At 39.7% G+C, this 20,360-nt stretch overlaps 1 protein-coding gene across 4 annotated transcripts in view; it reads right to left on the bottom strand.

Annotated features, from left to right (window-relative positions):
• Arfip1 (ADP ribosylation factor interacting protein 1) overlaps nucleotides 1-20,360 on the bottom strand; it is an 83,150-nt gene that overhangs the window by 45,421 nt on the left and 17,369 nt on the right. For 3 of the 4 annotated variants that reach the window (XM_032898164.1, XM_032898163.1, XM_032898161.1), the window contains exon 2: nucleotides 6,018-6,119. In XM_032898164.1, coding sequence (XP_032754055.1) covers nucleotides 6,018-6,110 — 93 coding nt within the window. In that variant the 5' untranslated portion in view covers nucleotides 6,111-6,119. Of the gene's footprint in view, nucleotides 1-6,017; nucleotides 6,120-9,047; nucleotides 9,190-20,360 lie in introns of all 4 variants that reach the window. The other variant, XM_032898160.1, reaches the window with a different exon arrangement.

The raw sequence follows: 20,360 nt of genomic DNA, 5'->3' as shown, positions 1-20,360 counted from the left end.
TTGGACATTCCACAGGAAAAGTCCATATCCACTGTACCTAATGAAGTAATTCCCTAACCTGATAAGTACAGCTGAACTGACAAGGAGCTTCAACCATGTGTATTTGTTTGTTTCTCCTTATCTCAAGCAACAACTTGCAATATCTAGTTACTATTTAAGAAACAAGGTAACAGCAGCCATCGTATTCCATTTCCGCTGTTTTGGGTCAGTCTCATGTCGTCCAGTCTGGTCGTGGACTTACTGTGTAGCAGAGAATGACCCCGAGCCTCTGGCCTCTGGCCCCTAAGCAGAGGATGAGCGGGTTTATACCACTTCACCAAGCTGCTCTTTAGCAATTGTTAAGGCAGCCATTGTAAACAATATACAGCTCGAAACTGCAGAGTAACCTGACATCTGTGAAGTTTTAACTTTAAAGAACAAAAATTGTTGTACTTAGAAAATAACAATATCTTTGCTGAGGGGTAGAGGAGGCCGGAGGTAGTAAGCTCACTGTCTCACTCTTCTCTAGAGGTGTGTGTACAGGAGCAAGGACGGCAGTGCTGGTACAGTTCTAGGATGGGCGCGCTCGTTATAACCTCTACAGAAACACGAATGTGGAGGATGGCCTCTCAGAACAAAATAGTCTGAACTGAGAAACCAAAATACAAACTGGAACAGGTTTTTTTGTCTCATTGCTTGTGCCACAGTGCCACCAGCTGGCCAACCGAATCACTGCAACTCAGTAATTTCTGAGTTCCTGTGAGACTAATTTTAGAGACTGTATGGCTGGTTTTGTATGTCAACCTGACACAAGTTAGAGTTATCACAGAGAAAGGACCCTCAGTTGAGGAAATGTCTCCATGAGATCCAGTTTTAAGGTATTTTCTCAATTAGTGATCAATGGGGGAGGACCCAGCCCACTGTGGGTGGTGCCATCCCTGGGTCCTGGGTTATAAGGCAGGCAGGATGAGTGAGCCAGGGAAGCAATCCAGTAAGCAGCACCCTCCACGGCCTCTGCCTCAGCTCCTGCCTCCAGGTTCCTGCCCTGTATGAGTTCCAGTCCTGACTTCCTTTGGTGATGGAACAGCAATGTGGAAGTGTAAGCTGAATAAACCCTTTCTTTCCTCCACAACTTGCTTCTTGGTCATGGTGTTTCATTGCAGCAATAGACACCCTGACAAAGACAGTGACTATCATGCAAAGGCAAGAAAAAAGGCACTACAAGATTTTAAATGAACACCCATGAAGGAAGAAGTATGTATGTATCTCTGAAATCTGCTCAGGAATCCAGCCCCAGGAGACTGTTTTGCTGTTCTATAAATATCTATAGTCTAACACCAGTTGATGCATTTCACCCTTTCTTTCTAAAATTTCACTTTTATTAAAAGATTTGAGGTTAAACACAATTTCCTGTTGATTAACTTGAAAAATGAAACAAGAAGGCAACTAACATTTAGGTTAGCATATGCCTAATAGATCTTGAGTATAAATACACTGGAAACTGTCAAAAGATGCCTGGAAATATTATTTCCACTCTTGAGGAAAGGCAGCAAACTAAGGTTAATTTTAAATAAAGCATATCAAATATGTAAGAGATTCACGACACACTAAAGAGTGGACAGCAGCAAGCATTATGGTGTGAGCTTCTTTATGGGAGAAGGTAGGATCCACACTCCCGTTCTTTTTCTATGATTTTGAGGTTTTTGACGAAAGTTTGAAGAAACTTTCACTACAAAAATGAGATCATACATACTTCCCTTTCTGTATCTGACTTACCTTACTTGGCATAGACAGATACCTTCCAGGTTAGCCCATGCTATAACAGAAGATAAGACTCTTCACTCATTCTCATAGTCATATCCTCCCTCACCATCTCTCCCTTGGTGCTGAGACCAAGTATCACGGTGCAGCCTAGACTGGACTAGGACTAAAGTCTCAAGCATCTGTCCTCAGAATGCTTACCACCATGCTCACTCATGGCTCACTCATGGTTTTAATGACAGATGGTATTCGTGTGTGTGTGTGTGTGTACAGAAATATGTGTATGTGTATTTGTTTTCTGTACCTAGTCAACCTAACAAACACCTGGGTTGTTTCTATATCTTGTCTACTAGAAATAACACTGTGAAATAACTAGAAATAACAACTTTTGTTTTATTTATTGTACTCCCTGAGATGAAACTGTCTCTCTTTTCTACTTCAACTATCTGTTTCAGTTTTTAAAGGAATTTCTATACTGTTTTTAAAATAGCTGTTTACCTCCACTGGTTCATTTATTTAACTGTTTGGGAAGGATTAGGAGTGTGGCCTTCTGAATAAGTGTCACTGGGGGTGGGCTCTGCGATTTCCAAATATTCTGCAGCACTCCCAGTTAGATCCTTCTGCTCAGCTGCTGTCCAGCACCATGTCTGTCTGCCTGCTGTCACATTCCTTTCCACTCTGAAGCCCAATAAACCTTCTGTGGGTTGCCCTGCTCTTGGTATCTTAGTGCAGCAACAGAAAAGCAACTAAAACATCCACAGTTATGTTTAAAGATTCTCCCTAATGCCCATATGAATGAATATAAATTTCTACAAATTACTCAGAAAAAGGTTCACACCTAATTAAAACACTGGCACTATAGAAAAGTTATTTCACAAAAGACAATACCCAAACGGTGGTTCAACTGTTCAATGTCATTAATCATCAGAGAAACGGATAATAGGTTATCACTCAACCTCTATAAGAACGGCTAAGATGGAATTAATTATACGTCAAATATGAGGAACTATCTAAGATGCTGAAAACTAGAACTCTCAATCACTCACTGCTAGTGAAACTGTCAACGTCTGTGTACTTGTGACCTGTACACTTCTGCTCCTTCAGAAGTTGACTGTGTACAACAAACATCTGTACAGACGTGGGAGAGGCAATTTTATTCATAATGGATAAGGACTAGACACATCCTAACATTCACTGACCAAAAACAGATTACAAACAGAAAAGTATCATTTAAAGACCAAAATTGTGCTACAAACAACAATACAAGTGAGCCGCAGATGTTTGGTGAAAGTGAGTTCACAAAGTCCCAACTGTACAACCCTACTTATAATCAAAGGGACAGTAAAAAGCAGCCCACTGACGAGACGTGCTTGCACATCTTGTATTTGGGGACTGAGGAAGGGGGTCACAAATTTGAAGACAGCCTAGGCTACATAGGCTACATACCCTGTCTCAAAACAACAAACCAACTAACCAGACACAAATAAATAAATATATAAATAAATAAATAATCAATCAATCAATCAATCAATCTAGACAGGTTACATTAGTGGCGCCCCTCCCAGAAAGGGGGAGCATACTGCCTAGCAATGAGGGAATGGTCCGAGTTCCCGGGAACTCTGAATCTTTATTCAGTGGTGCTTTCCTGGAGCTATCTATACACTTCGAGTTTCTATACACTGGAGCGTTTCCCCTCTGTACGAGCCAGACTCCAATAACAACAAGTTTTAAGGAAAAAGAACAGGCTGTGGTGACTTTTCCAACCTAACTTCGATTTTTTTATTTTACTTTTGCACTCTGAGGACGCTGAGCACACTCCGCCACTGAGGTTACTCCTGCCATGCTTTGAATATAGTGCGTGTTCACTGAATACAGGTCTGCTGCTTCCATTAGGTATTTCTGTTGTTTCTGCTGAGACAGAATCATACTACTCTGTAGCCCATAACTTACTATGTAAATAAGCTAGCCTAGAACTTGCAGCAATCCCCCTGCGTCTGCTCCCAGTGCTGAGATGGTTCACCTTCAGACAGGCTTTGAGGGCATCAATCTTCCTGCAGTAGGCATTCTTTCATTGCTCTATGCCCAGTGCCTTGTGTGACGATAGCAGCTACTTAATAAATATTCACAGAGTAAATTTGCTAAAGTAGATATCAAAACTTGGAAGAAATTGATTAAAATGTTGGTACAATGAGTATTTGTGCTAACAGGTATTTATTAGGTAATTGGCAGCAGGTGATGACAGTAACCTGAGTTTCCCTATCATGCAGGTTTATCTTAGAGGTAAAAGATTTCATTATATGCTCAGAATCTTAAGTCTTCCATCAGTTACCCTATTTTATACTACACATGCTCAGAAACCAAATTAAAGTACTTGCCAAGTAAAATAAATAACTAGTGTACATGTGGTCTGTGCCTAGTAAAATTTATGCTGCCATTTATGCTGTAATGTTAAAGTGAGGCTTCTGAGAGGCAAGAACGGCTTTCTCATGAGACTAATTCTCTCAAGAACATGTTGTTATACACTATTTAGCTCTTCTGTCTTCTCTCCCTTCCACATGCACTCCAAGTTAGCACTCACAAACACCCTCTCCCCATGTGATGTTATCTGTCAGGTTACAGGACAGCATAATCCTGAACTTCCCTGCCTCTAGAACTGTGAATTAGTTAAGCCTCTTTTCTTTATAAACTATTCACTCCCAAGTATTCTGTCCCGGCAGTGGAAAACACTAAGATAAACCTCAGGCTTGAAGACTACCACAGAGTCTATCTAAAACAGTAGTTCCCAACCAGCATGAGTGTCTCTCCAGGCTTACAGACGCTGAGCAATGAAGAGGAAGCTGCTCGGGAGAGAATGAAGCTGCCGCTGGCGCCTACAAAGACAGCCCCACAACTGACAGTGAGCTGACACCAACTCAGAGTCCTGAACTAAAACACCACAGAAGGACAAAAGATTTCATTCTTAAGTAGGACACAGAAACATATGGGAACTATAAAATAATTTAAAACTTTCAACCTTTCATGAAAACACACACACACACACACACAGAGCTAGGCATGCTGCTGTGTACATTTAATCCCAGAATTCAGGAGTTCCAGGCCAGCCAGGGCTACACAGTGACATTCTATCTAAGCAAGCAAACAAATAGCATAACAAAACAAAACTAACCTTTTAAGACCACAGAAACCATATTTCAGGTAAAGTTGTACACTTGTATCAAATGTCATTAGAAGAATGTTTAATCTCAGAAATACAAAGTATCACTATCATTTCTGACTTTCAGGCACATTACTCATCTTACTCACTATTAATATCCTAATAAAAGTAAATAATTTTTGGAAACGCTATCAAGGTTACACTGTTAGAAATGACACTGCTGAAATTTGAACCCAGATTATTTCCAGTCTCATACGGTTTTCTTAGAATGCATTAAACTGAACTTGGAGGCAGAGCAAAGTTAATTTCACCAGGCTAAGGTTGTCGCTCAGTGGTAGAGAGACACTATGCTTACCACAGTAATTTCAGTTTCTTTCTGAGTTAACTGTGCCACTTTCAGACGCTAACAGTTTTCGTGGTTCTAATGAGACATGTCCCACACAGGCTCATGTATTTGAACACTTGGTCCCCAGTTGATGGCACTGTTTGAGGAGGTTATGGAACCTTTGAGGCAGAACCTGGGGACAGGCTTTGAGGGTTTACAGCCTCACCACACCACCTGTTCTAAATTATACTTTCTATGTGTGGACAGAAATTTGCTCAGCCAGCTTCCTGCTCCGACCTCTGCGCCAGGACTGCCCACCCACTGCGGAACCACAGCCAAAATAATCTCTCTTCCATGAGCCCCTTCTGGTCATGGTGCTTTATCACAGCAACCCAAAACAACAAACGACAGCAAAACCAAAACCAGCCTCCTAGAAATTATGTACTTTTTAAAAAAGCAGTTAGATGGTGCTATATTTTTAAAGAATATATTGATATTTATAAATAATATTTTAAAAGTAAAATACTACATTTAATTTTTGTTATGAAAGTAAAATAAAAACTATACAAAATTATATGCCAAAACTGCAAGATACATTTGTCATTCTGGTTAATGACATAAATTTTTAGGGTTTTTCTGTAGGTTCTCTATTAGTGAGCTAATAGCAAAGCTTATAGCACGAGAGCTCAACCCTGACAAATCAGTGCCACAGCCTATCCAAAACTCCTCATGATAACCTCAGATTATTGGCGAAATTTGCCATGATTTTTACATTAACAGAAAGTAAAGTGTTCTTACCCTATTATAGCCATGTTCGTGGGCATCACCAACTTCCCCATTACTAGTTACTGGAATTTCCGCTGCAGAATTTTTGGGAGATTCTTCAGCCATGGCAGACACCTAAATTTAAAAAAAAAATTTTTTTTTTCTTTAAAAGAGAAAAATCTATACTAATGCAAAACTATAAAAGGCACATTTTAAGACTTATTCATATATACTTACTGTCTACCAATCTTTTTATAACTTGATATATTATCCATATATTATTTCATATATATTCAACATGATGGCAATACAACAAAATAAATGTACGTGGATGCTTTCTTCACACTCACTCTAAATTCCTTGATTTACAGAAAAGTTACAGGTGAAAAATGAGAGGGGCATCCTTCCTGCCTCTTAGAATTATGGTAGATCACCACTCATAATAGAAGAAATACTTCATAAAGTCATGTGTGGTGTATAACTTATACAAAGAGAGTCCACTTGTCCTACTTAATGGACTTCAAACTAAGCTATCTACAGAAAAACTTTTCTTAATATAACAAAAGTTTTAAATATGTGAACCAGAAGAACAAAAGTTTTATCCTCTAGTTGATGGTTCAAAAAGCAAAGCAGTAGTTAAAAACATACTCCTTAATTTCATAACCATATGAAGTATAACTTTTCAGAGATTAAACAATAACAGAACATCAATTATTACTGTTAAAGCAGTTGTACTTCAACAATGATTTTAAGGTTGACAAATTAATATGAGAATTTTATACAAAGAATCTTAAATTATTTAAAAACACCAACTTTAAATTTTTGAAACCTTCAAAGTAAACCAAGCTATTCAACTTTCCACTGAGAACTGATGACCATCTTTCCTCCCCACTGTTTCTTAGTCACTGATGTCTTTAAAAGTGTTACTTATCCTTTATATTTTAACATGGATAGCCACTAAAATAATGACCATGGGATAAGTATTTGTCAGGGACAGACAGTACATTCCAATGGACGTGTGTTTTAATGCAGACACCTGAGTCTAGCTTCTCTCTCACTTACACTGTGGTTACCAAAACCATAATGAACAACTAATTATAACTGTGTGTATACATGTACAGTTAACCTATAGACCTAAATCAAAAATGCAACTAAGAAACTTATTAGCAAGACTCTGGATTTGATCATTAACACCGGAAAAAGAAAATCACTGAATATTCTCTGAAAGTTTTTTTAAAAAGAGATTTCAAAAACGAAAACAAAAAAAACCTTCCGGCCTTAGCTGGTTGTTGTTGGTGGTGTACCTTTAGTCCCAGCACTCGGGAGGCAGAGGCATGTGGATCTCTGAGTTCTAAGGCCAGCCTGGTCTACAAAGCAAGTTCCAGGACTGCCAGGGCTACACAGATACCCTGTCTTGAAAAAGCAAACAAACAAACAAACAAAAACTCCTACTGAGCTCTCAACTGCATGAGTCCTGTTTTCTAGGACATCCACCTAAACGAGCTTCCTCTCCTATCCTCAGTTGTCTAGTTGAGTGGAAATCGCTAACCCAACCTGAACGGGAGGTAAACTCCATGAAAATAGTCTTGAGGCGCTAGCTGCCTCTTTCTACCTAGAACCAGCTCATCATTTCTCTCATCTCTCACCAAAGACAATGGCCCCTCCTGAATATCTGCTCGGCCCCTCCCCCATATGTGCACACCGGCATCAATCATCTACAGGTGACTCCTGCCTATTAGAGCACAGATGGCCCTGAGCAATAGATACCAATCCAATGGTAGAATAACCCAGCACCAGACTCTAATGTTGTCTGACCCCTTACACAGCAGGGAAAGGATTCCTCTATGCTTTGCTTATCAAATGACCTTCATGGCAACCCAACATTCACAGATGTCACCCGAAGGTCTAAACTTCCTGCTGTCTCCCACGTTGTGGCAGCACAGTATCCTTTCCCCAACTGCCTTGAGCAGAACTACTCAGAGACAATGGCACTTATGCTCTGACTGTCCTTTGAAGTGTACATCTGGAAACATGACTGGTATGACTGTGGTATGGTAAGACCTCAGGCCTAGGATCCACTCATTACCTCAGCTACCAGAAACAGTGTGACAGCATTTAGTCAATAAATGATGTTTTACACAGAAAAAGAACAGAAAAGTCCACCTGCCTGTCTCTCTCTCTCTATGCATATATTTGTACATACATCCCATAGAATCTCAAATATGAAATGTGGATAATCTCCTTACTTTTGGCTGGGAACATGTAGGTAAAGCAGGCCTTTTTAAACTAGTGGAAAGCTAGGAAAAAAGAGGAGAAAGAGAATCCAGGAAAGGACAGATCTAGTAAGGTCAACTCAAATTCTGTCTACCCTTGAATTTTGTTGGAATTGACAGACCCAAAGGAGCACAACCAAACAGAAAAGATCTAGATAAAAGAATCACAATCAAGAACAGTTTGTAATGCAAGTCCTACTGAGAAAATTACCCAAAGGAAATAATATCAGAGAGAAAACTAACAGACTGCACTCTCCATATCTCAGTGTTCCTATCTCAGTCAATGTTCTACTGCTGTGAGGAGACATCATGACAAAGCATCTCTTAGAAATAAAGGACTTAACTGGGGTCTTGCATACAACTGCAGAGGGTTAGTCTGTTAGCTGCTGGGGACCACGGCAGCACAGAGGCAGACGTGGAGCTAGAGAAGCAGCTGAGAGCTACGGCCTCATCTACAGGCAGAGGAACACTGGACCTAGTGTAGCTTCTGAAACCTCAAAGACCACCCCCACCATGCTTCCTCCCACGAGGCCACACCTCCTAATTAATCTTCCTAGTCCTTTCAAACAGTGCCACTCCCTGGTGACTAAGCTTTCAAATATATGAGCCTATGGGGCCCGTTCTTATCCAGACCACCACAGTCCACAATGTCCAGAATACAAATCAAAAACATAAAATAAAATCAAGAAAATTCCAAGAATATATTCCCAGGGAAAATCCAATCTAGTCTGAGATGCTGAAACTAATGAAGACCTAGAAGCTACTGTTTTCGACTAAAGTGAATGTTTACTTCTGCTGTTGTGGTTCCTCTTTCCCATTGTTTGTTTGCTTGTGTGAGACAAGAGCTCTCTCCCAGACCTCAGGCTGAGGGTGATCTCTAAGTATCTTCGGCCATCTCCAAGTGCTGGGATAAAAGGAGTGTGTTATGACACCTGACCAAAAATGAATATTTACAACATTGAAAATCTCAGTGTCAGGGAAAAAGAAAAAAAGCAAAACAAAAAGTAAGCCCATGGAATGGGCTAACACTCAGTGGCAAAGAATTTGTCCACTATGATAGTTAACACTTACTGTTACCTACGAGTCAAGCCTCTGGGCATAAATGCAAGAATTCATCTAGAATAGGTAAACTGAGCCAAGGATGAGAAGACTCCAGAGCTGAAAAGGAGAAAAGGAGCTGAGTCTAATCGCTCTGCCTCCTGACTGCGGACACAGTGTGGTCAGCGCCACCACTCCTTCCACAACAATCAACTACATCTCCTTGAAAAGTAAGCTAAAATATAGCCGATCTTACTGGATTGCTAATGTTTATTGTTATGGTAACCACACTAAGTAAGGCTGATTTCTCAAGTTTCTGACATGATCTCACTGAATTCAGAGCAAAAAAAGAGATGTTCAGTACAATACAACATAGCATTTCTGCTATTGAAATATAACATAACTAACTTGAGCACATATAATAGAAAATATTTCAGAACCAATAAGTTTTGTATTACCTTTGTTTTAAAAACATTTATTTAGTTGTAGGTTTCAAGAATCATTTTTATTTTTTTTATTTCTGTGTAGTTGTGTGCACGCATGCCATACATATGTGGTGCCCATGGAGGCCGAGAGAAGGGATCGGATCACCTGGATCTGGAATTACAGGTAGTTTTGGCCATCTAATGTGGGCACTGAGAGCAAGTGTTAATCACCGAGCCATCTCTCCAGACCCTAATCTTAAATTCATACAATTAAAACTTAAGAGCTGGCTTACAGACTTTTTAAAACGTGATAATCAACTTCTGCAGGCCAGCACATCCACTGTCTACACCGCTGTATTAATTCCTGGTAAGGGAATGAGTATATGGCACGTACTAGCTGGATCTATGGAAACAAACTTTTAAAAGTCAATATACTTGTCTGGCGATGAATTGGAAGCTGATCATGCTTTCTATTTTCTACTTTATAAGGGGACACCAAGTTGTGCCTCTTTTCTTTCATGTTCTGACAAGCCTAAGCACATTTTAAATTCATTGTCCTGTTAAGGAAGAGATCAAAGTTGGTCAAATACTTTACATGACTATTGTTTTTTTATGCTGGCAGAAAGGACATTCATTTTATAGTAATTGATATGGAATTGACTCATATGTAGTTTAATATACTTTTAAAACAGGATTAACCTTATTATACAAAGAATAATGTAAAATCAGAAAACTGAGTGGGCCCGACCCAGAGAATAACTATGCGGTGCAGCTGAACAAGCAGAAGACAGAGTCTAGCTGCTTCTTTAAAACAATTAATGATAATTCTAATTATGTATATGTGTGCTTAAAGATTCGGGTACCTATAGAGGCAAGAAGAGGGCATTATGATGGGGCTAGAGTTACAGTGGTTGTGAGCCCCAAATGTGGGCCTTCTGCAAGAGCAGCAAGTGTGTAGCGCCACGGAGCTGCGCCCCAGCTCCAGGTTCTAGCTTCTCGAATTCTTTCAATGGAATGAAGCGAGGGTAAATTAAAGGGGTATAACTAATGGCGCTTTTACAGTTGGGACTTTGTCCCTACAGTACACAGCAAGGCCTCAAGAAGCCGTGGTCCCCAACCTCGGAACTCCCGGGGCGTTTGTAACCCTTCCAGGGAGACCACGATTCAGTGATGAGCCCCTCTGAGTGCCACATGGATGACCAGGAATGTCACATGCTGCTTTTTCAACCGGAAACTTGGCTTCTCTTTGAACCAGGGCACTTAGAACTTTGTCCTGTGAACTTAGTACTGGGCAACTTAGTACTTGTTCAACGTGTCAGATAGCTTTACACATACATTAGAATGGCCACAACTCAGGCTGACAAAACCAAATGCTACCCAATGTGCGAAGCAACAGTATTTGTAAAATGGATGCATTTCATATTTAAAGTTTACGTTAAAAACTGCCTATTTACCTTAATTTTTATTTAAAAAAAAAAGGTAAAATCCCACCAAAAATGTGTTGACACAAACAAAACCTAATAAAATCATGGTAGGAAAGTATTTAGTAATAATATTAGTTAGTGTATACCTATCCAAAAACTTCATAATTCTATTCCTAAGAAATATACCTAAAATGCATATGTTTATTAGAGGCAAGTATAAGAGCGCTCATAAGCAGTTTTATCTTAAGAGCCAAGAAATAAATCCAAGTACTGATCAAATAAAATGGTAATGCAGTCATATAAAAGAATATTGTATATCAACAAAACAGTATAAACTACTGTTATAAACGTCAGAGTTAATTCTCCAAAACAAAGCTAGATTCAAGGAATAAATATTACATGACTGACTCAAAAAGGAATAATAATAGTAGTAGTAATGATAAGAAAGAAAGAAGCAGTATCACTGGTGTCATGAGTGGAAGAATCCTGAGTCCTTGGAGGAGTCAAACATTTCTTACACACAAAAAGTACAAATGGGCTGGAGAGATGGCTCAGTGGTTTAGGGTGTGCAATGCTCCCACAGAAGACTTGAGCTCAGTTCTCAGGACCCGCATTGGGCAGAATCTGATGCCCTCTTCTAGTGTGGCACAGCACTGTACACACACACACACACAGCTTAAAGACAAACTGAATAAAAACAATTAAACCCTGCAATTTATCAACACTAAAATCTCCAAGCTCAGCATGATAGTGAATGCTTACCAATTGGGAGGCAGAAACAGGCAACTCTCTGTGAACAAGAGGCCAGCCTTATCTGTATGGCAAGTTTTAGGCTGGCTACAGTTTTACAGTGTCACCTGTGTTAAAAACAATGGTAATAATAGAAACTAAAATCTCAGAAGCTATTTAAAAATTAAAAAATGCAAGTCACAGACTGGAATAAAAGGTCACTCTGTATATATTTGAGTGTGTGTTCACCCATGTGTGCCTGTTATCTATTTTACACTGAAGTCTGCACACACACACACACACACATACACACACACACACACAATTAAAACAAATATCCTCATTTGTATATATTTGCTCATGGCAGCTTTATTCATAAAACCTCCAAAATGAAACAAAATGTCAGGGTTGGGGATTTAGCTCAGTGGCAGAGCGCTTGCCTAGGAAGCGCAAGGCCCTGGGTTCGGTCCCCAGCTCCGGAAAAAAAGAATCAAAAAAAAAAAAAAAAAAAAAAGAAACAAAATGTCTGCCAAGAGTTTAATGAATAGAATAAATTGTGGTCTATCCACACCATGGCATATTCCTTACTAAACAAAAGCAGTAATTAATTAACAACACACACCATTCCTGCTTAATCTCATAACATGTTGAGTGAAAAAGCTGAATAAGCATGGAAATCATATGCTGTAAGAGTCCATTTACACAGGAGTCTAGAGAAGTCATTCTGTCATGAGAGATTAGCGGCTGCCCAGGAGAGGTGGGGCAGGGTTGCTGAAAAAGGGCACAAGGAAGTTTGGGTGATAGCATGCTCTGTACGGTGACTGTGATTGGGGACTGCCACCTTATGCATTTGTCAAAACTCACTAGGGTTTACATCTGAAACAGGTGTAATTTGGATGTAGTCATAATTCAATAATCTGATGATTTATTTGGGGGAAACAAGATTTTGAAAGTCACATTTCACCATTTTTTCCTTTCAGAATTGTTTATTAAGTCATAAATGTCAATGGCTTCCTAACTCTACACATATGCTTTCGTTTTTTAAAGGAAAAACACTGTCTTAATATACCATGATTCTAATAGTTTTCAAAAGTCTGAGAAAATGGTCTCATGGATCACCTGAAACAAATATAAAATTAGCAAGGAAGGAATGCTTCTATACTCTTACAAATAAATACTAGAAACAAGCAAAAGTCTAAAAGAAGACACTGTCTTGAAGGCTTTTTAAAACAATTCTTCCTCCACAGTAAGGTAAGGTTATTAAACAGTCCAGGCCATTCAGAACTCTGCAGTCTTCAGCCACATCACTTCAGATTTGTGCATACTCAAGACAAGGGTTTCCTTAGCACTGTTTTTTGGTCTTGTTTGTTTGCTTGTTGTTTTTGCTTTTTTTTGTTTGTTTGTTTTTGGAGACAGTATTTCTCTGCGTCCTGGAACTCACCAAATTCACAGAGACGTCAGAGAGCCTAGCCTGACTCTTCGGGGATTAAAGGCATGCACCGCCGCTGCCCAGCAAGCACTGTGGTTTTAATGACCTAAAGCTGTTCTCCCCAGCTTTCATCCTCTCCAATTTATACACTGAAGCCCACAGGAAGACGCTCCATATTGGCTCCTCCCACTAGACACCTCCACTTCCATTCCTAGAACCTGAGATTCCTGCATTTCCTGCCTAGGTAATGCTTTTCTCTCGTCTGCGTTGTGACCACTAATGGTATGATATTTTGCAATACAATTTATTTCCAGGATCATGGTCATAAATGTAGCAAAGTCAAGGTCCCTCTTCCTTCCAGACTGCCTATCAAGAATTATTTCAATATCAATTTTCCCATATTCTTCAAAGTACTCTGTAAGGTGGTGTTCCTCGGGATCTTCTCTAACCCCACCATGAAACAGCTTCTTCAGTTACAAGAGGTGCAAGTTTTCCAGACTCCTCTCTTAATATGAAATGTTTGCCTCAACCACTCTCCCATCTATTACCGAGGCTTTGCAGTCTAGGCAGCATCAACCTCCGCCAAGGACAAGAAAGCTACAAAGTCAAGCCCTATTACCTTTTGCTCGCAAGATGCCTCATAACCAGTCTGGGAACTTTCCCCACTGCTCCTAGTCGCTTCTTAAACCTTCTGTGGTTTCAAACCAACAAGAGTTTACAGAACAATTCCTTTTCTACTTCCTCTCCAAACAGTGTTTAAAGTTTTCTCCGTTGCAGACTCAGTTGCTTCAGGCAGATTTACAGCAGTTGAAGATGAGAAAGACTTCCAAACATAGGCAAGGCCTCCACCGTGGTGCTGTTGTGAGAACTTCCAGTTTAAGAAACTCCGCTGCTGGGAGCACCTGCTTACAAAGCAGCACACCAAGCGACACAGGACCCATATCCTCCCTTATTCACACTGCACCGTTCCTTCCTTGTTTGTTTTGTTTTTCTGCACAGCCCTGGCTGTTCTGGAATCCCCCTCTGTAGACCAGACTGGTATTGAACTCACAGAGATCGGCCTGCCTCTGCCACCTAGTTTCTGAGATTAAAGATGCCCAGCTCCCATTTCACCATTTTTAATGGTAAAGGAATTATTTTTCCTGGAAGTCCAAATCCCACCCATAGCAGGTATGTGGTGTCACTCTGACCACTGTGCCCACCTATAAAGGACTGACTTGTAGCTCTATAACCCAGCAGCAAAAGAAGTTTGTCAACTTGCAAAATGTTTCAGCAACAAAAAGAAAATAACAAACTATCCTATACCACTATAAAAACGGCTGCAGCAGCCTTAGTGCCATTTACGAACACCCTGTTTCAATCCAGAACCTGAGAATCTCAAGTAATTCCTCCAAGCGAGCATTCAAACATGGAAATAGCAAGCAATGGCAGGGCTTGAGATGCACTCAATCAGAGGAAGGAACCCCACTACCATCTCAGATCTCTGAGACAGCAATGAAGGCGTACTTTCATTGTAACCCTTGGCCAGACTTCAGCCAAGGGTTATGGATGTCTCATTTGTTTATCTGTTTGGCTGGCCAACTGTGGTTCCCTCTCAATATTGGAAAAGTCTCCATACTTTAAGACTGGGGGCTGGGGGACTTTAGGAAGCCTCTTTTTCTGACTAGCTGAGTGGGAGCTGGCCTCAGACTCAACAGCAGATGAATGGAAGTCTTCCAGTATCGTTATGAATGTTTTCAAGTTAACTCTGAAATGGTTTATCAACTCCCCAGATACCAGAATGCTATAAAGCTGGTTTCCTAGCTTAAAGGTTCCTTACTCTGACACCAACACTACTTACTCTAATACCAGAGGGCATTGCTACATTGACTTTATGTACTAGAGGCCAACACTGAACTAAGAGCACTACATGAATTAAATCACTTAATGCTCACAGCTGCCTTAAGATAAATATGATGCTCTCAACTTACAGCAAGGACACTGAGCCCTCTCTGATTAAAGATTTAAATTAAATAATGCACATCCTCCTGCAAATGAAGCTCTGTAAGAGGAAGAACTAACAATGAGTACTGTGTGTCAGATGCTCTTCTATGTGTATTTTACATAAGAAGTGATTGAATTCTCTCTGCTTCATGTATATCAACACATATAACTACCTCACAATATACCATTTCTTCAAGGATGACTGAAATTAAATGATGAATTAAAATTACCAAATCAAGTATATCAACAATGCCAAGGTTGAGAAACTCAGTAGACAACCTGGCTGTAAACTCTCCAGACTTGCAGGCCTAAGTTACCATCTATTTCCTCTTTCTGAGAAAGGCAGCCATTGCAGCTGCATTAGAAGACACACTCCCATGTGGTCAATGAGCCAAGGAGCTCTCCAGCAAGCTTTCCAGACACAACAATAGTATGGATCCAGAAAACAACTTGGCTTGCCCACTGCTCACCTCTCCAACTGCTCCTCAGACCAAAACCGTCCCTAACTCTCTTCCCATTAGCCAATTTGACAACCAAATGCTAAGTTCATCTTTACCCTAAGGATACAGAGTTAACTCTGCTCATTATCAATTCAACTTTGTCTACACCCTTTCTAGAGCCAAGACCAGCTTGTTAAATGTTCACATATGTGCCTAAATCTTGAAAACAGGTATCTGGATGTTACAAAAGGGTTTCCTTTTGACCACTGGGCCCTGATAGATAGATTGTTAGAGACGAGAACCATTGACAAAGTTCATCCAAAGGCCAAAAGTTACCTTAATAAGGCAAACATATTAGAAACAAGTTTACGCACATAAAATTTAATTTCTAAAAAATGCTTAGAAAAACTTAGACTCTTCATAGAGAAGGTCTACAGCCTTGCCAACTATATAAGGCATTTATCATTGTTTAACAGCAGTTTATTCATTTAACAATTTAACAGTTTAATTTCAAACCAATGTAACTGTTCAGTCTAGTTTACCACCAAGCAAACAAAATTAAAGGTATAATAGTAAACGTAACATTTTCTCAGATGTTTCCTAAATCTACCATATTTTATAAAGTTTTCTGAAAAGGCAATAAAGAGTACCCCAAAATACTTCAGTGTTTAGGTCACTGCTTATGTTCAGTTGCTTTGGGTTTGTTTTGTTTTCTTTTTTGTTTTTTTTTTTTGGGGGGGTGCTTTATAGTAGTTGTATTTCCTACCAGTTTTATAGAATTAAATTCTTAATTTCAGTTAATTTTAGATAAAAAAAAAAAGTAAGCAGAGAGCAAAAGGAGAAGCTGCAAATATTTCAGTCCAATTGTTCTAGTTCGGGCTTTGACAAGGAGGGTCGCAGTGCTTAGTGGACTAATTATACATCTCAAGACAAACCATATTTGTTCCAATACAACAGTACAAACGCCTTTTGTGTCGGATGAAATTACTCAGATTTTTTGTTTGCCTGTACAAAGACAAAGCAATTCTAATAAGTTCATAATTTAAATACTCTCTGAAATTTCCTCCACCACAAAGACAAACATAATCTATTAAAATGAGGAGTATATGTATCACAAAGTGTCAATTCAGCATGGCCTCAAATGAAGGGGCTAAATGAAACTGAAGGAGAACCAGCTCAGGAACTAGGAGACACTGACCTCAGGCCAAGCTTTGCCTTTTCATACTTCAGAGATGTCACTTCATCACTTCATCCCTGTAACCTTTGTGTACCTCGTCAGGAGGAGATTACTAGGGCTGGTGACATGGCTCAGCAGGTAAAGGCACTGGCCACCAAACCTGAGTTTAATTCACAGAATCCACATCGTAGAAAGAGAACCAACTCCCACTAGGTGTCCTCTGACTTTCACAGGTGCAGTGGCAGGAACACAAGTGCAAGCGCTCGCGTGCGCGCGAGTACACCCACCCACACACCCACACACACGCTCGCGCACACACACACAAATAAACTAAAATATAATGAAAATGGTATTATTAAACACCCCAAGATGTCATATGGGTACTGGGTAAACAAGTGCAGGGGCTGAGAAGGTAACTCAGTGGAGAACACTTGCCTGGGTTCAGTCCCCAACATCCTCTGGTAACAGTGGTAGAGAATCAAATAGGAAATACTATATACCATAAGCACTATGTTAGACATTACAGTCACCCTCAGACCAATAGATAAATACTAAAGTCATTCTCTCAACACTAGTGTTTCCAAAGTTGACATAATTCCTGAGTGCTAACATGTGTTTCACACTGACTTCATGTGATAGATTCTGGTCAAAGCATAGGCTGCCTGTACAAGGTCTTTGTAAAGCACAAATGAATTCTGTGATTAGATGTAGAATCAATACCTAAAATATATTGTTATGTATATATAAATATACCCCAAAAAGTGAAACTGAAATCCAGAAACATTTCTGATCTTCAAAAACATGTGAATTCAAAACAATTCCCAAGCAGTTCATGTAGGAGACATTACGCCTGAATTTACCCACGTAAATTCTTCATCGCCGTCCCACTGGAGTGGGCATTCTAGAGTTTTCTACATCGGACCATAATCAAGACAGAATTAAATTACAGATATAAATATTAATGCATACAGCCTTTTCCTCCTCACCTTTAAGTTATTTTGATAATTCCATGGCTTCAATAGACAGAGGATTTTCAACCCCATTATTATACATAAAGGAAGAAAAGAGATATGTTAAATCCAGACAATTATTGGATCTGAATAAATATATGGGAATTTTGTCCATCTTTTATTTGTTGCAAATCAACAGTGAACATCATGATCTTGAGCTTCCCACTGTCCATATCCTTGTCTGATGACCATCTTCTGTCCGTCACTGTCCTGCCTGCTCTGCACCGGTCTCAGTCACTAGCTCCCTCTTGAAACATACTCCCCTTCCTTCCTCTGTCACACCCATTTACAGCTCAGGACCGCCACCCGTTCCTCACACACACCAATCTCACATTTAGCTTTTGCTGCTTCCCTGCCTGGAAGATTCTCACTCTACATTTCACATGACTCTCATCTCATTCAACTTTCTACTCAAACTTCAGATCCTCAGACGGCTACCTTTAACCAACTTTGTAAATGACCTTTTTGACACTTTTTAGCCTTTTATTATGTTTCATGGCATATAACACATTATCCTACAGAATAAACAGTCAGCACATCTGTCTCTATCTACAAAGTAAAAGCCAACTCTTCAACTTGACACTCAGAATCCTTCCAATTATTTTTTCCTGCTAGTTAGACTTCTTTAGATTTGTTCCCATCCTCTGCATATGTATTTCCCAATCTCTTCTCCCCATCTTCGGGAAGGACATCACCCACGTGTTCATCTCTATGCACATTTCAAGAGTGCAATGTCATTGTCGCTGACATTCCTGATCCCATTCCTTTAAACTGCCATGACCTTTAATCTGTGTTACTCGATAGGCACCATTATCTTGATTTTTTTTCTCAATTTCATCAATTAATCAGCATACACTTTGAACACAAGGTCTACATTCCATCTACTGTTTAGACCACAGAACTATACAAAAGAAGAATGCAAATAACTGTGCACTTTCCATGAGTATTACAAGTTGTTATATAAAATTACTAAATTAAGAGGAAGGCAGAAAAGAATTCAGGCTATAATTTCAGAACAATAAAACACAACTTGTTTTCTTTGTTGTTATTTAAGGAATATACTGTTTCTCAGCTTCTTGCTCCTACCATTACATTTTTATTTCATTTCTTAAATTGTCTCAGCTTTTCCACTTAATAACTCTGTTAATCCTTCCAAGATGCAAAGTCTTAATATGTAAATGTGGGAGGAAAACCTAAGGAGACCATAGCGTAAACCTAGTCCAATGTCTGGCATCTGTGAGTCTCTCAGCGAATGGTACAACTGGACTACTGTTCTGCCTGGCTTACCCACAAAACATAAAGCTCCAATTCTATCCACATGAAAATGACAGGATCTCATTCTAAATGATAAACTTTAAAACTACAGAAGAGTCCCAATCACACTATAAACTCCTATAATGCTTTTAAGCCAGAGTGTAAATTCAGCTTATTTTGACAGTTAAAACTTTAAAAATTACTATTCTTGCATTCTCTTGGCGATTGCCTACTTGGTTATGACTAAGACAAAGAATTCTTTTTTTTTTTTCTTTTCTTTTCTTTTTTTCGGAGCTGGGGACCGAACCCAGGGCCTTGCGCTTGCTAGACAAGCGCTCTACCACTGAGCTAAATCCCCAACCCCAAGACAAAGAATTCTTAACAAGGAGTTAATGATAATTTGCTTTGAACGATCCATTATTTGACAGTTGCTTCCTTCAGATCACTATCATCCAAACTTTACTGTTTACTGAGTAGAGAATTTCTACTTCAGCATCTCTCAGAGCACTTTCCACAGACAGGAAACTCACAGTAGCAAGCAGCTACTTAAGTACAATAATCCTAGCACATAATGTCATGGAGCCATCAGTGGCTGGGCTGCAAACCTTCCCGGTAGCTCACAAATGCCTAGCTTCCCTGATTATCTCTCAATGGTATAAACTGAGAGATAAATCACAGAAAGTCAAACCATGAGCAGGAGTGGATTATAGTACACATAATTCTTCCTCTCTCAAGACTGCACTGTCAGATGACAACCAGCCAAGTTACCTTACACTACAAAGAACCTCCACACAATCAGTCTGGTGCTACACACCTATCAACAACTCAGGAGGCTGAAGCAGGATGAGCTCAAGTTCGAGGACAGCCTGGACTATGAGGCAAAAACTGGTGAGACTACAAGGCAAAACCTGGTGAAAGAAAGAGGGAGACAAGGAGTGGGGAAGAAGAGGAAGAAGAAGGGAAGGTAGGCAGGAAGAATTCAAGAAAGAATCTTGAACCTTATACAAATAACACCTATTTCCCAAACAGAATTCATCACCATCAATGTTTAGACAAAAAAAGCCAATCATCACCAGGTTTGGGGGCGCATAGCTTTAATGGTCTAGCGTGAGTTCAAGGACAGCCAAAGCTACACAAACCCTGGTTGAAAAACAACAACAACACACACTCAAAATCCTGTATCAGAATGTCACA

Source organism: Rattus rattus, chromosome 3 (genome assembly GCF_011064425.1).
Source record: "Rattus rattus isolate New Zealand chromosome 3, Rrattus_CSIRO_v1, whole genome shotgun sequence".
Taxonomy (NCBI): Eukaryota; Metazoa; Chordata; class Mammalia; order Rodentia; family Muridae; genus Rattus; species Rattus rattus.
This window is presented reverse-complemented; position numbering and strand designations above follow the sequence as displayed.